The following is a 16,110-nucleotide window of genomic DNA, read 5'->3' as shown; positions in this document are numbered from 1 at the left end:
ATTGTCTCCATCGTATTGCAGCTGAATATCTGTGCCGGAAACAGAACAAGGTGAAAATGTTTCTGTCTTGGACTTTCCACCACACAGTTTGTACTCTGCTGAAACACTACTGCTACAGATTGCTACTTTGTATAGGGCATATTAGCAACAACGGGAAGGTAAGCTTTTCCTATTGGTGCATTGTCGTGAGACATTTGTACACTGTGAAGAGGCATTGCTGTGATTGGTATAATAAAAAGCTGCATGGCCAATAGCTAGGCAGGAGAGACAGGCAGACCATCCGGGCAGAGAGAGGAAGATAATACAGGCACACAGGACAATGGGGATGAAGAGCGAGCTGCAAACACAGAATGGGAGAGAGGTAAAAGCCATATGGTAGAATGTAGAGTAATAAAAATATGGACTAATTAAAGTTATCAGAGCAAGTGATACAAGCCTAAGCTAAGGCCGAGCTTACATAATTAAGAATAAGCCTCCGAGTTGTTATTTGTGGGCTGGTGGTCCTCACGAGAAACATACTGCGGTGCATCCTGATACACCGACATGGAGAATACACAGAAAGACAACTCGCCACACAGCTCACAGTGTCAACAACACATAACAAGCACAGCTAACTGGTTATGGGCACTGCTCCGTGGAAAAGCACATGCTTTAGTTATTACGTAGGCGGCCTTGGGAAGACTCCTCACACAAAGACAATTCAAGCCTGCAATGGGAGGCCAAGACAGAAGGATCATTGAATTTACAGGCTAGTTTGGGCAACATAGTGAGACTCACAAGAAAAATAAATTAAAAATTAAAAAAAGCACAAGAAGATAAAAAAAATGATTAATTGCACTTTCAGAGTCTAAAGCCTTAAACACACTAATTATAAGCTAAATTGAATGCTGTAATAGCCGATACAAGCAAATCAAGTATCAGCAAGTGATCAGAGATGAAGGACAGGATCACAGGTGATTTTCTTTCATTATTTTCTGTAGTGATGATGTCGCTAACTACCTGGAAACATCAATTACCTAAGTTTCAGGCAGCCAGACTCAGCTTTAGCTAAAGACAGTTGTGCTACTAATTAGAGCTAGATGTTTTACGAGTTAGGCGGATAATGCAGCATGTACTTGGTCCCGAGTGCATGCTATCAATCCAAAGCGATTTAGCTTCTCCTTCTAGAGTTCTCCAGTTCCAGTGCATTGTAGGCTCCCTTGTCTTTCCAGCTTCTTTTCACTCTCCTTTTTTTTTCTTTTTAAATACAGGGTTTCACTATGTAGCCACAGGCCTTGAATTTACCCTCCTCCTTCCTTAACCTCCCAAGTGCTGGGGTTGTGGCATGCCCTGTGCCATTCATGACACTAGTCTTTTTTTTTTTCTCCCTAACGCTAACTAATGTCAGGAAGTTTCAGTTTTACATTTCAGCATGCTACAAGGCTTAGAAGTTCTCAGCTGGCTCCTACCTGCTTCTCCAAGAATCCATCTAGTGACTCATCTGTTCTTTTAGCACTCTAACAGTTTGACAAGACAGACCTTGGCAGATGTACTAACAGATCGCTGCTCCCGGGGAAGCTGCATATAAGAATATGGTGATTTGAAGGCTGGAACACTGGCCCAGGGCTGCAGAGTACCGGCTGCTGTAGCAGAGGTCCTGGGTTCTGTTCCCCGCCTCACACAGCAGCTTATAAGCATCTAGAACTCCAGTTTCAAGGGATCTGATACTCTTCTTACCTCCCTAGGCACCAGGCACACAGTGTTTTGGCAAAACACTCATATGCATAAATAATACTCATACACATCTTTAAAAATATCATTCTATTATTATTTTGGCATTTATTGTTTTCTCAAATGCACTGGTTCATGAGAACCTGTGTCTTTGACTCTCAAGCAGCCTGAACTACAGGTGGGCATATTACCACAGCTGGCTTTGACTGTGGGGTTCTTTTTCATGCTGTCTCCAACAGAAATCCCCAAGCAGAAGGGCATGGAGGGCAATATAAATGAGGCGCTGTGGTGTGTGACATGACAGAGGAGACAGACAGGAGTACAGGGAACTTTTCAGGCCACACTATCTCCTTCCTTCTTGAAGAAGGAACTTACCAAACAGATTAAGCAACTCCTCATTAACTGCAAGACAATTTGTACCTTCTTATTCTAGTAGATTAAAACAGGGAGACAAGGCAGGCAGCATGTACACAAAATGACAGAGAGACAATGAAGTCTGTCATAACTGTTGTCACACAGCTTAGTGGTCAAAGTAACTCTGAGGGCTGAAATAAGAGGACATGACCTGCCAGCCATGGCGGCTCACACCTTCAGCCCCAGCACCCAGGAGGCAGAAGCAGGCAGATGTCTGTGAGTACAAGGCCAGGTTACATAGTGAAATCCGTGAAATCCCGACTTAAAAAAGGAGTACGTGACCTAAAGACAACGAATATATACTAAGAGAAAGACTAAAGTACAAACACAGGGTCAGAGAGGAGCTCAGCACGCAGCTCTTGCCTCATTAGCAAGTGTCTGGTTCACTCTCTAGCAGCACACAAGGAGTGCAGCTACACTGGACAGCAGCATCTACCGCAGGACAAGACTGCCACCTGCTGACAGAAACCTGCACCGTGCAGATGTTTCTGACTTCTGGGATTGTGTGTGTGTGTGTGTGTGTGTGTGTGTTTGTGTGTTGTTGTTTTTGGATAGCTGTTTGCTTAATTAAACAATTATCTTATTTATTTTAGGGATAGGGTCTCACTATGTACCCCTGGCCTGGAACTCACAGGCTCCATTTGTTTCTACTTCCTGAGTGTCACCTGCCCAGTCAAGAATGATACTTTAAGGGAGCAGAACAATCTCTCGGGTAAGGTGTTCATACTACATTTAAGTCAGAGGTGAAAATGCCAATGTTGTGGCACACGCCTATCGGCCCGAGGCACAATACACAGTTAGAATACAAGAAACGAGAAAGGGCCACCTCATTCTCCTGGTTCTTCTGGTTTAAATATCCTGCTGGCTGACACCCATGATCTTCAACATAACGAACTACGCGCCCTGCTGAAGGAGTGGAGTGGCCTCTCTGAGAAGCACCACAAACTGTTAAATGACTAATGAACCATAGTTAACTCCCTGTCACCCATGCACAGGGAAGGATCTCTTTCATTCCTGATGGTTTTGGTTTTACTGCTTTGGTTCTGCTGCTGCTTCCTCCTCCTCCTTCCTTCTTCCTCCTTTTTTTACACTGGGATGGGATCTCGTGCAGTAGCTGATGCTAGCCTGGGAGAGCCCAGAGTAACCTAGAATTTGTAGAAATCATCCTGCTCCAGTCTCCCAAGCACTAGGACTATAAGCATGAGTCACCAACCTAGCCTTGATAAATGTCGCTTATCTATCTGACAGCTTGCACAATGTACCCAGTAAGTCTCCTCTTTAAAGGCAGAATTCTTTGAATTAAAAATAAAGAAAACTAGAACAGTATATACACACACACCCAATCTAAATTTAGCTGCTAACTAACTAGCTCTGATGGCCCCAAATCAGTCCCAGTACTTGAAAGTTTACCAGGAGGATTGTTAAGTTTGAGGCCAGTCCTGCCTACACAGTGATTTCTAGAATAGTTGGGGGTACATAGCAAGAACCTGTGTTTTAAAAAAAAGGTTTCCCCACCCCCAGATCACAGCTACTTCTGAGGCTGCCGGGGCATGAGCAGGAGCCCTTTAGGCTCTGAGGGGTTCCTCAAAGTTGCACAGCTGGCAACGAGACCAGTCTTCAGAAGGCTAAGGCCAGAGCATCATGCATTTGAGGTCATATGTGGCTATATAGCAAGACCTTGTCTCAAAATAAAATAACCAATCACAAATAAGGATGAAAATCAGATAATTAAGGGGACAAATGCCCAATGGTAGGGTACTTACATGCTGAGCATGTGTCAGGCCCTGAGTTCCATTCCCAGCAGAACCACAATTTAAAGTACATGTTCTTTATGTACCCTAAATATCTCTAGAAGACTGCAATGCTTACATTACTCTTAAAGCACGACAAGGCAAATGAAAGGATTCTGCACAGAATCATTATGGAACATCTCAACTATAGTTCTACAAGTTGAAGCTTCTCTCTCTCTCTCTCTCTCTCTCTCTCTCTCTCTCTCTCTTTCTGTGATGGAACTGAACCTCTGATCCTACTGCCTCAAACTCTTGAGTGCTAATGGGATGAAAGGCGTGTGCCATAACCCATGGTTTATGGGGTGATGGGGATTGACTACAAATCTCCCTGCATACCAGGCAAAAGCTCTCTAACTGAGCTACAGTGCCAGACCCCACCAAGCTTGTTTTAATGTCTGCTCCCTAGTTTTAGATTTTAGTAAAGCCAATTTAGTGTGTGCTCAGAGAAAAGCATCAGTTTAACCATGCAAAGGTCATTCTGGATTTTATTCTTTATCTATTTTTTAAAACTACACAAAGAACCTTCAGCAAATTAGCCACTGACACTAATCAACAGCATCAGAGAAATGCAAAATAAAACTACCCTGAGATGCCCCCTTACCCCAGTCAGAATGGCAGTCATTAGGAAATAACAAATGAGAGCAAGGCTGTGTCCACTCTGCTGGAAATGCAACCTGGCTCAGCACTGTGGAGAAGAGTATGAAGAGTTAAACAAACAAAAACTACAACCCCATTACAGCCTAGTCCCTATGGGACACTGTAAATACTTCCAGTGAAGAATACGGGTGATTAAAAAAAGAATCCAACTAATGCCTGGACCCCAGAAGTATAAGTCTTAATACAAGAATATAAGAAGCATGAAATACATCAAGGGAGTATAACTCTTAAAAATTACTACTCACATATTAACATCCTCTAACAAGAATAAATGAGATGAAACCCCAGAGAAGGAACCCAAAATGTTTATCACCCTGTCCCACTAAAGAGACTAGGAGTAGAACAAACATCTCAGCGTATTAGAGACTAAATACAACACACCTACAGCCAACTTCAGACAAAAGGAAGGAAGATTCAAAGCATTTCCACTAAAGTTAGGAATAAGGCAAGGGCGTCCATTTTCTCCATCACTAAATATAGCACTTTAAGTCTAAGCTTGGACAAAAGAAGGAAATAAATGGGACACAAATAAGAAAGGAAGTCAAAGTTTGAACATGCCATGATTCTATGGAAAAAGACCACAACAGCTGTGCCCCATAAGAAGACTCTTAGCACTGATAAACACTTTTAGTAAGACACGGATATACAAAATTAACACACAAACATCTGTAGGCTTTCTACATATCAATAACAAACATGCTAAGAGAGAAACCAGGAAAGCAATCCCATTCACACTTGTATTATAAAGTAAAATACTGGTGACTGAAGAGATGGTTCAGCAGTTAAGAGCACTGGTTGCTCTTCCAGAGGACCTGGGTACAACTGCCTGGAACTCCAGCTCCAGGGGATCTGACACCTTTTTCTGGCCTCTGAAAGTATCTGCACTTATGTGTGTTTTACACACACACACACACACACACACACACACAATTAAAAATGAAATATTTTTAAAGTATCTTATAATAAATCTAAAGAATGAACTTAAAAGTCCTGTACAATTTTAGAACACACTGTTTAGGCAGAGAGCTGGCTAGACCTGAGAGTGCACAGCTGTCTAGAACCCAAGAGAGATGAAGGCAGGAGGATCAGTTGAGCCCAATTTAGATTAGTCATAAGATTCCTTTCAAAAAATGCCAGGTGGTGGTGGTGCACATCTTTAATCCTAGCACTTGGGAGGCAGAGGCAGGCGGATCTCTGTGAGTTCCAGGCCAGCCTGGTCTACAAGAGCTAGTTCCAGGATAGGCTCCAAAGCTACAGAAAAACCCTGTCTCAAAAAACCAAAGAAATTCCTTTCAACAAAACAATAACCAAACAAAAACCTCAGATTGCTGGTCCTTATCTGCAGATTTCTGGTTCAGACTGTGTATATGAAATAGGGCTACATAATTTACTTTCCTTATATCACTAGCAAGTGGAAGAACTGCGTCTAAAAATAATGCTCCATAGTCTCTGGTTAAGCCAGCCCTCATGCTACAGCCATGATTTATGTAAACAGCTTTTGGGAGCCTTGGCTCACACTGCTCTGTTAAGGAAAATATTCTTACCTCTCAATCCCCAATCAACGGTTATGCTGCTAATACAAATATGGAAAGTAGACGGATGAAAAGAGTGTTTGAACAAACTAAAAATGTGAGGCACTTGCTCAAAACTGGTCCATCTGTCACAGAGATGAATACACAATAAAAGAAATAAGAGAAAACAGTAACTGTGTCAGGAAGCAACTCGTAGCTCACTAGCTAGGCTATCAGACTCGTCCTTAGGGTTGAAAGCTGGTTAACTGTGACATGAAGATAAGCAGGAAGCATGACACGTGGGACTCAGAAGACAAAGTTATGAGGCCTGCCGTAAACATTTCTGAAAGAGTTGCTAATTTGGGGATTCAAGATTATCTCAGGGGCTGGGGAGACAGATCGGTGGGAGAGTACTTGCCTATGCTCAGACAATTCCACAAAAAGAGAGTTGGCTACAAAGATAAAGTCAATGTCAAGAGGTTAGCACACTTACATCTCTTATCTTAAAATATGTTTTCTTCAGATTTGATGAACTGACTTCTACTCCTCCAATACTGCCATCAATGTTATCTCCTACTTCCTTGAAGACATGATTTCTCACAAATTAGATTTGGTTATTCTTTTTAAAGTCTGTGACCTTTGGGTTTAATTTTATCAGTACTTCCCTCTTCTCAAACTTGACCAATGTACCTCATAAATCACCTTCATTTTCAAAAGGAAACAAGGTCATAGTTCTTAAGTTCTTACTTCATTTTCAAACCTTGTTTCATCTTCAAACTTGGTTCTAGGTTGTATTCTCTGAAAAGCAAAATTATAAGACACACACACACAGTGCTACCGTTAAAACATAAACCTCTCTCAGTTTCTTTCTCTTTCCCCTCTTCCCTCCATTCCTACTGAAGTCTAAAGCCTATCTTTTTCTTAAGGAACCCAACTCCTAGTTTCTGCTGATCCACGCTGAAGTTGTTTTCCATGGTGTAGGACCTGCCTTCACATGAATACCACTTGAGTCACTCCACCTGATCTGAAATGAATCATACTAAACACACACACAATGTAAAATCCTGGTACCCAGGAAGTAGGCTGTCTCAGTCACCTTTCCCACTGGTGTGACAAAACAACATGACCAAGGCAACTTACAAAAGGAAAGCATTTAACTTAGAGCCCATGGTTCGAAAGGGTTAGAGTCCATGGCCATCACCAAGGAATACAAGAGAATAGCAGCCAGGAAGGCGTGGCTGGAGCAATAATTGCGAGCTTACATCTATCTGATCTACAAGCACAAAAAAGAGCTAACAGGAAATGATGTCGGTTTTTGAAACTTCAAAGCCCATCCCAAGTGACACACTTTCTCCAACATGGCCATTCCTAATTCTTCCCAAATAGTTCCACCAACTGGGACCAAACATTCAAATGTATGAGCCTATGAGAGCCATGCTCATTCAAACCACCAAGTTGGCATGGACTTCTTTGTGGGGTGACCCTTCTTCCACTCAGTCCTCCTACTCTTGACTGGGTCTTTACCCTACTGTATGGCAAACCACCTACCTGGTGGTCCCTCAGGCTTCCCTGGGGTCCTGGTAGTCATTGTGACTCTTGTTCTACAGATGAGTTCTGGTAACCCATCTGGGCTCTTGTCTTACTAATGGGGTTCTTGCCCTTCCTTTCTTAGTTCTTGCTTCATACGTAGCTTGGAAAACTAAGGACCTGAAAGCAAAGGAAATCACAGTGACAACTTTTGGTATATCCAGTTAGAAACGTCCTCCTTAATTTTCATCTTGTGCCAATCTCCCTGGAAGACAAAGTCTATTTAAAACGCTAATCTCTAAACCTCTGTTATTACTAGGACAATACTTGATCCTTCTCACTATTCCTACTCTGCTGAACTATCAGATCTCAGTTTATTTTCCAGGATAAAACCCAATCGAGGCCTGTAAGGACACCGCGAGGGACGAGAGGTCAGGCATGTCTCTACAAATAATAGATTTGCTGGGCAGTCATATACGAATAAACTAACAGGTAGATAACTGTCAGAAAATGCCAACTTTATACAACTTTCATTTGCATCACAGAAAAATGGAACTTCCTAAATGTGGAGGAATGAGGAGGGGAGGATTTTGTTCTAAGGGTGGTCAACACTGGGCCTGGGGGTGCAGCTAAGAAATAGAATGCTTTCCTCAAATATTGAATCCCCAGTGCTGAGAACAGCAGCAATAACACACATAGACACACACAGACACACAGACACACACAGACACACAGACACACACACCTGTAAAAACAACAATTGAAACTTAAGAGCTACGAGCAAGTGAGGTATCAAAGGAAGTGTGTCATGCACACAGAAGAAATGGGGAAGAAGAGTCAGTGTCCAGGTTGGGGTACACAGTTCTGAGCAGAGTATGTACCTAGACATGTGTATGATCTTGGGCTCAATCCTCTGTATCAAACAAAATAGCACCTAAACCCCCAAACCAAAACCAAACAAACCAACAAAATCCTTCTGTGCAGGGTTTTCATTTTCATTACAGAAAAACAAGGCTAGCTTCCTAAATAAATGTGGGCGAAAGATGAGGTGAGGGTTTTGTTCTCAGGGCAGTCAACACTGGGGCTGGGGGTGCAGCTCAGTAGAATGCTTTCCTAGTATAGTAAATCACTGGTGATGAGAACAGCAACACATACACACACCCCATTTCAAAATGCAAAAAAGCATAAAACAAACAAAAAACTAATCGGGGGAAAAATAGGCTAATGTCTTTATCATTCAATTAAAAAAAAGATATACTGAGAGAAGGTTAAAAGGGCATATATACACAGAGAGTAAGCGGGCTTCCTAGGAGGCTACTTCCTTTCTGTGGGAAAAACTGTGAGGGAAGGCTGCTCAAGGACAAACATTTGGGCAAGAAGACAGGAACTGGGAGCACCCAGGGGCCTCTCCCACCTCCCTGCCGGCAGACTCGTAGCCTGAAGGAAACTGTAGCCTGCCTCAATGAAGTTTTTTTTCTTGGCTCTCTTGGCAGCATTTCAGTCCTTTCCTGCATTTTAGTTGGTTGTCTTTCCCAACAGATAAAACAAGAGGCACTGACTGGCAGGTTCCATCAAGGACCATGAAAATGACAAGTCTGACCTAGAACTGTCCATGGGGGACTGCAAAGGAGGCTGGAAACCAGCTCAGTAACATCGTGAGCCAAGCACGTATTCAGTGGTGCAGGTGAAGCTGAAGGTCTGGAAAAGGCATGGCTAGTCACACTCTCCCAGAAGGACGGGTGTATATGCCTCTACTGGGCCGTCTCTGCCTACAGGGCAGCCTCTTTGTACCTTCCTCTAGATAGTCACCTGGCTTTTGCTTCAGACACAGAACATTAGTCTGACTGGATTTCCATCCTAAAGCCACAAGGGACCCCCCCCCCCCCCCCCCCCAGCCTGTAACAGTACTCTTCTTTCCCTGGAAAGAAGAATCCAGGGAAAACAATCCCAAGCTTAGAGAGAGAACTTTCTGAGTTACAGTTTGCTCAGGTGTAGAGAGGACAGGCAACCTATGCAGGGCCACACCACTTACAAAGTCCTGAGATGCTGGACCCAATGTTCCCATGCTCATGGGCTCCACAAGGTTATCCAGAGTTAATGCCCAAGCAAGGAAGATACTGTATAACAACTTACAAAAACAATTTGCTCCTAATCTACCTATCTTTTGTCTTTCTTTCTTTCTTTCTTTCTTTCTTTCTTTCTGTCTGTCTGTCTGTCTGTCTGTCTGTCTGTCTGTCTGTCTTAAAAACTATAAAGACAAATACAGTTTAATAACTCTGAGCAAATATTAAAACTAAAGCAGGAGACCAAGCAAATGTGTATGTGGTAGCAGGATGCTTTTGGCCAACCATACTCAGTCTTCTCTCTGATGGAGCAGTCTCTCTGTTGGCTGTTTCTGGGCAGCATTTGACCAAGGAATGGCCATCCAGAGCTACAGACACAGGCCCCTGCTCTGGGAAGATGTCTGAATTGAAAAGAAAGACTTACTGTTGGGGACTGATGACATCGCAGGTGTCTTAAAGTGGCTGTCGTGAAGCCTGGCTGCCTGAGTTCCATCCCTGGGTCCCAGGTAAAGCTAGGAGAGAACTGATTCCACAGATGTGACCTCTGACCTCCACACATGAGCTCTGACATGTGTGCATGGACATACATATACATACAACAATAAAAAAATAAATAAAAGATTTACTCCCATTAGGCAGTCTGTTAGATGATGCTTTAGCCAACGTCTCGAGCAGAAAGGTGTTGAATCTAAAGTACGCATATTGCTAATTTCTGCAGTTCCATGGCCCCATGACAACATGACTCCAAGACCAGCACTCAATCTGCTTGTCTCGAGTCTTCCAGGTTCCTTGATCTTATCAGAGTGTTTGGGGCATGGTAACTATGAGTATTATAAATTCAAAAATGGCCTCTGTCTCATACTTGGAAGGCTGAGGCAGGGCTATTCTGTGTTCCATGCATGTCTGAGCCACACACCTCAAGGGCTGACCAGGCTCGGTGAGTAAAGGCATCTGCAGCACACACCAGGTGACCCAAAGCTGGTCTCCAGAGTCCATGCAGAGGTGAAGGACAGAACAGACCCTCAAGTCGCTTTCTGACTGCCATACGCATGCGTGTACTCCTCAATAATAACTTTAAAAGCTAAAAAGCAAAACCCCAATGTCTATGGGCTCTGAAATCCAAGCACCATAAGTGTATTTCAGATACAGGATCTACTGATGAGAAGCATTAAACCTTGTTTTGGAGATTTTTGTTGCCGCTGCTTGGTTTGTTTCCTCTTTTGGCATTTTTTTTTTGGTTAACATTTCACTTATTTGTGATTCAAAATTAAATTTCTTTTAAAAAGTGGATCTGTGCAGCATGTGTAAGTCTGTTGCCTGAAGAGGACAGAAGGCCCTGGATGCTCCGGAACTGAAGGGAGAGATGGTGCTGAGACATCCTGCGGCTTCTGGGAACGAAACCTAGGTCCTCTATAAAATCAACAGGTGTTCACTGAGCCATCTCTCCAGACCCACAGTCACCATTTCTTATCTTCAAAATCTCCTGTCACATGCTTAGTGGTATACACCTGTAGTCCCAGCTAATCCAGAGACCAGTAAATTCAAGACCAGTCTGGGCGATCTATGGCGACTCAGTGTCGAAATGAAAATGGAAATGAGATTGTAAAGGGTTTGCTTAGTATGCAATAGGTTCAATCCCAGTATGGAAAAAATTAAGAATCTATTGTAAATGTTCATTTGCAATGCTAACATGTATTAATATTTTTGCATACTTCTTTGAAATTTTTTTTCACACAGATAGGGTGGCACTAGAATTGTGATTTGTGTATCAAGCAGCAGGAAATAATTCACCTTGTCTCAATGGCTCAAAGCTGTTATAAGAAACAACCCTGGTAATGTAGAAATTAACAACAACGATGACCATGTTGTCCTGATAGGGTAGAGAATCTGGAAATCTGGGCATGATAGAGCAATCCTGTAATCCCAGCATTATGGAGGCTGAGGCTGGAGGACTCTCAAGTTCCCAGTCAAACTAAGTTACACAAGGAGAAAGACCCTGTTTCAATAAATGAATAAATCTAAGGACCACTGAAAGTGATACAGTTTCAACTGCCTCGAAACTGTATATTGTTAGAAAAATTTAATTCCATCTACCATTTTCTTTTGTTTTGGGGGAAAAGGGTACAGGGCCAGGCATGTGGAGACAGCAGGATAATCTGCAAGCTGGTGTTATCCCCCCATAATCCCATATGTTCTGGGTATCAATTCCAGGTTATCAGGCCTGGCATGAAGTGCTTCTATTCACTGACCTTTCATTTAACTTTTAAAAATCAAATAAACTATCACCACTACTACCAAAAAAACCCCAAACCCTTTTAGACCACTAGAAGTACATTACTAAAAGAGGCCCTGGGTGGGGTGTGACATATCGTAGTCTGAAAAACTTCTGTCCTAAAGGCCAGGTAATAACTCACATCTATAGTCCTAGTTAAAGAGGATAGGGTGGGAGGTCATTTCAGTCCAGGGGTCTGAGACAGGCATAGGCAATACAGCAAAGACCATCTCAAAACAAAATAACCTGAACACCTGGCCTAGTTTTCGTTACTCTTGCCACACCATTTACTGGACAGCCACTATTTCATTTTCAGCTGGAAAACACGATTTGACGGGACTGTGACAAAGACAGAAGACCCAACTGACAGAGCTCTCAGTGGTCAAATGGGAACAATATTAACAGCAAATCAAGCAGTACTAAATTTCAACTCCATATATAAGATAGCTATCTATGAGCCTGTGTGATGCACACATAAGTGAGGACAGATGAATTTCCGGTACAGAATCATCTCAAGATTAACACAGATATTTTAATCCCAAGGATGGGAACTGTAACTCTGTACTGCAATCACAAACTTCTCATACTTACGTCTTTCCCAAGGGCACATCTTGAGGAGGAGATGGAAAATAACTGACTGTGGAGAATGCTGACAAACACACCTCAACCAGAGACAGCTACAAGTTACAAGTTAGGCTGACAGCAGGCACCCCTGCTACGTGGTAACAGTAACACTTCACAGGTCACCACTGAGAAACTTACAACCCTAGTCAGTCATGAGAAAACCCTCTGATAAAACCCAACCAAGGACAGGCTACAAAATATCTAACCACAACAACCTGAAACCATGCAGGACAAAACCAAGTGAAGTCTGAGAAAGTGCCCCAGTCAAGAAGAGATAAGGAGCTTGGAGGTGTAGCTGGGGGGTGGGGGGGAACACGTGTACAGAGGCCCTGGGTTTAATCTCAAGACCAGGGTGGGGTAAGATAAGGAACCACGATGACTAAGTGCGTTGTGGTACTCAAGAAGGACTCCTGGAACAGAGAAGAACATTAGTAAAATTGAAGAAAATCTGAGGAAACAAAACAAAAACCAACCACGGGCACTTAATAATGTGTCAATATTTGTTCACTAACTGTATTAAATGAATCATACTAGCCATTAATAACAGGGAACCTAGTATGTGACATAGGAAGACTACGTAAATCCATATTGTTCTAAAATAAAATGCACAGAGAAAGTGTTTGATAATGACAAATTAATCAGTAATCTTAAGAGATTGTAGGTGTGAAAAAGAGAAATCTGGAGCTGGTCATGGTGGTGCATGCCTGTGATGCCACCCAAGGCAGGGCTGCAAATTCAAGGCAAGGCTATACAATTTAGAAAGACCCTGTCTCAGAAGGATGCAGTCTGGATGAGGGCTAGGGGTGTACTAACAAAGTAGGTGGAAAGCCCTGCAGTCTCTACCCCATATAGAGGATGTATGTATGTTGAAATCTCCATTAATGAGTAGGGGTAGACGTTAATATAGATGCAGGGAGCACGGACAAGGATAATTAAATTTGTAAAGTAGTAGGCAACATTGCTAAATGGCTGCCTTATCTCTCTGAATACTTCCAGTGTGCCTTAGAATTGGTTTTCTCTAGATATCTAGGTTGCTATGTTCCTGGATATTTCCACCACGGCATGCGTAGCTCACTAGCAACTCCCTAATGTCTTTCAATTAAAAATGCCCTGGCCAGCAGGGTGGCTCATGCATGTATGTAATCCTGTACTCAGGAGGCTCAGGCAAGAGGATCACCATGCGTTCAGAAGATAACAACGGGTGTCATTTTTTCCCCCTAGCCTATCTTGGTTAGGCAGTTATATATTATCTGTGACCAGAACAGCGATATTCAATGGATATCCCTGAGTTTCTACAAATTCTATGAATCTAGGGTATAGAGATAGGCACACTAGACCCCTAAACCATGGCTATTATAAAGAGAAAGAACCAGAGCTGGAATCCATATTTCAGGTCATTCAAATACCCACCTAAGTTTACAAAAGCAAAATAATTTCTTCTCACATTTCCTACTGAAATGCTACTAGCTTGCCTTATTACAGCACATTACTAGAATGGCACACATTACAGCTAATTTAAATCGATGCACTCTATGTACACGCAAAGATGGACCCATCTGTTGGTATTCTTGATGGGCCTTCATTATTTTCACAATGACAGTAAACCCTTCCTTGAGATTGTGAAGAACCAGTCCATAGGTTAAGTACATACAGAAAGATAGTGACATCCGCTTATAAATTTCAAATTATCAATTTTGAGTACGGGGCAAAATAAAGCCATTTAAGTTCTTTACGCAGGCAGTAAAACTTCTGACACAAATTGTTTGCAACCAGAGGTATACAAAGAAAATAAGCTTTAATAACACACGAGTAGCCTAAAATACTGTTTAGAATAGTAATAGATCGTCAACTTTATATTCTGGTTCCGGATGTTCACTTGTACTCTAATTAACAAATCACACTCATCACGCTAAAGTCGACAAGTACCATCAAAACAAAAACCCCAAACGAAACATATCCAACTTGGGAACAACAAACCACTTTCTAATGTACCTCAAATGGAATTCTTGAGACCATTTTTTTTTCACGAAGCTGTAAATAATTCTTGAAAGAACATTTTAAAGGAGTCACGCAGGAGCTTTGGAGGACGGATACAAGAACACTTCTTGGAGCATTAGACAAGGAAGAACATCCAAATACTCGAGCTATTCCAATATCTCACTGATTGGCTGGCATTTCTAAAAATACCGAAGATGCTGTTTTCATAACATAACTTAAAGGCAGCCCGGATGCAAAGAAAAAAAAAGGTAGGAAGGAAGGAAGGAAAGAAAGAAGGATGGAAGAAAAGAAGGAAGAAACGACTCCTGGACAGGAGTCTGAATCGGATTAGCTGCACCTCCTGGAGGCGTGGGCCGATTTGAGATTAGCTCTGGAGAAACGGGTTTTGCCGCTAGAGGCGGTTATCGCGGAGCATCTATTCGTCCTATTCTCTCAGACAGATACCGTCAAGCATCAGCACGCGTGCAGCCAGCCCTCGCAGTGCCGCCTTCGGCCCACACCGCTTCGGCTGCCCGCGTGTTTGCCGCTCGCTGCACCCGCACTCACCATCTCGATGATCTTGGTCTTGCGGCCCGTCTTTCTCTTCAAGGTGAATATGTACTGGGCCAACACCACGCCCGCCACCACCGCGCACACACTGGCGCTCGCCACCGCGCCCACCCGCGCCACGGCCGCGCGGTCCATGGGCAGGCCCGCGTGCGCCCGGCGCGACAGCCCGAAGACCGGCGGCTCCCAGCCCAGGGGCGCGGCACCACGCCGCACACTAACTCGCAGCTCCGCCCCGCGCGGTGGAGACTGAGGAGGCCCCGCCCAGGAGAGGCGAGGGAGGGGCAGCGGGGCGGGGACAATGCACCCCGTCCCCGGAACCCCGCCCCTACCACAGGGGCGGGACTTCCTCTGACCCTGACGCCAGAGCTGCGCCGCGAAGACCCGGAAAGAAACATCTGTAATTCGCGGCTTTGAAACAAGTAACGCTTATGTAGTCCAGAATCCCAGCGCTCCGGACGCTAGGTTGTTCCTCTAATACACAGTAAGACCGTCCAAGAAATACAGGCGAGCTCTGCGCCAGTGAAAGAGACTTCAGCCAGTGCCCACTCAGAAACTGTGCCCGGACTCTGCTAACATGGACTACAACGCCCAGCAGCCTCAGCGGCGCCGTGCCGACTTGCGCTACTTGCCTTCCTGGGTTGGAAGGCCAGGGTTTAGGTTTCCTGGGGCGATCTGTGTGCTACTAGTGTTCCCTTCTCAGGCCCATCCTGCCAAGCAGTGTGGGCAGCCAGCCTTGCAGTTGTTCTCACTTGCCTAGTGTTTTTAAAGGGGTTGATATCGTTTCCCCTGCTTCTCTCAGAATGGTTATTACGGGAGTGCAAGAGAAATTTTTCAGGGTAGTCGGTCCAATTCTGTTGAGATAGATGCTGCTGTTTGATTAGGCTCTCTGCCTGATGTGTGCAACCTAAAGAAGTCAAGAATTAATAACTGTGGAGGAGAAGGAATTCTTTTTTTTTTCCTCTAGGGTTTATTAGCTGGTCTAAAAGCAAATTGAC

General features: G+C 43.6%; 1 protein-coding gene across 2 annotated transcripts in view; it reads right to left on the bottom strand.

Annotated features, from left to right (window-relative positions):
- The window catches only part of Nt5c3a (5'-nucleotidase, cytosolic IIIA), a 38,462-nt gene extending 23,189 nt beyond the window's left edge, over positions 1–15,273 (bottom strand). Inside the window, exon 1 of one of the 2 annotated variants that reach the window (XM_048440424.3) lies at positions 15,113–15,273. In XM_048440424.3, the coding sequence (XP_048296381.2) occupies positions 15,113–15,250 (138 nt within the window). In that variant the 5' untranslated portion in view covers positions 15,251–15,273. The remainder of the gene's footprint in view (positions 1–15,112) is intronic. The other variant, XM_048440423.3, reaches the window with a different exon arrangement.
- Positions 15,274–16,110: the final 837 nt, after the last annotated feature.

This window comes from Myodes glareolus, chromosome 6 (assembly GCF_982192425.1).
Source record: "Myodes glareolus chromosome 6, mMyoGla1.1, whole genome shotgun sequence".
Taxonomy (NCBI): Eukaryota; Metazoa; Chordata; class Mammalia; order Rodentia; family Cricetidae; genus Myodes; species Myodes glareolus.
This window is presented reverse-complemented; position numbering and strand designations above follow the sequence as displayed.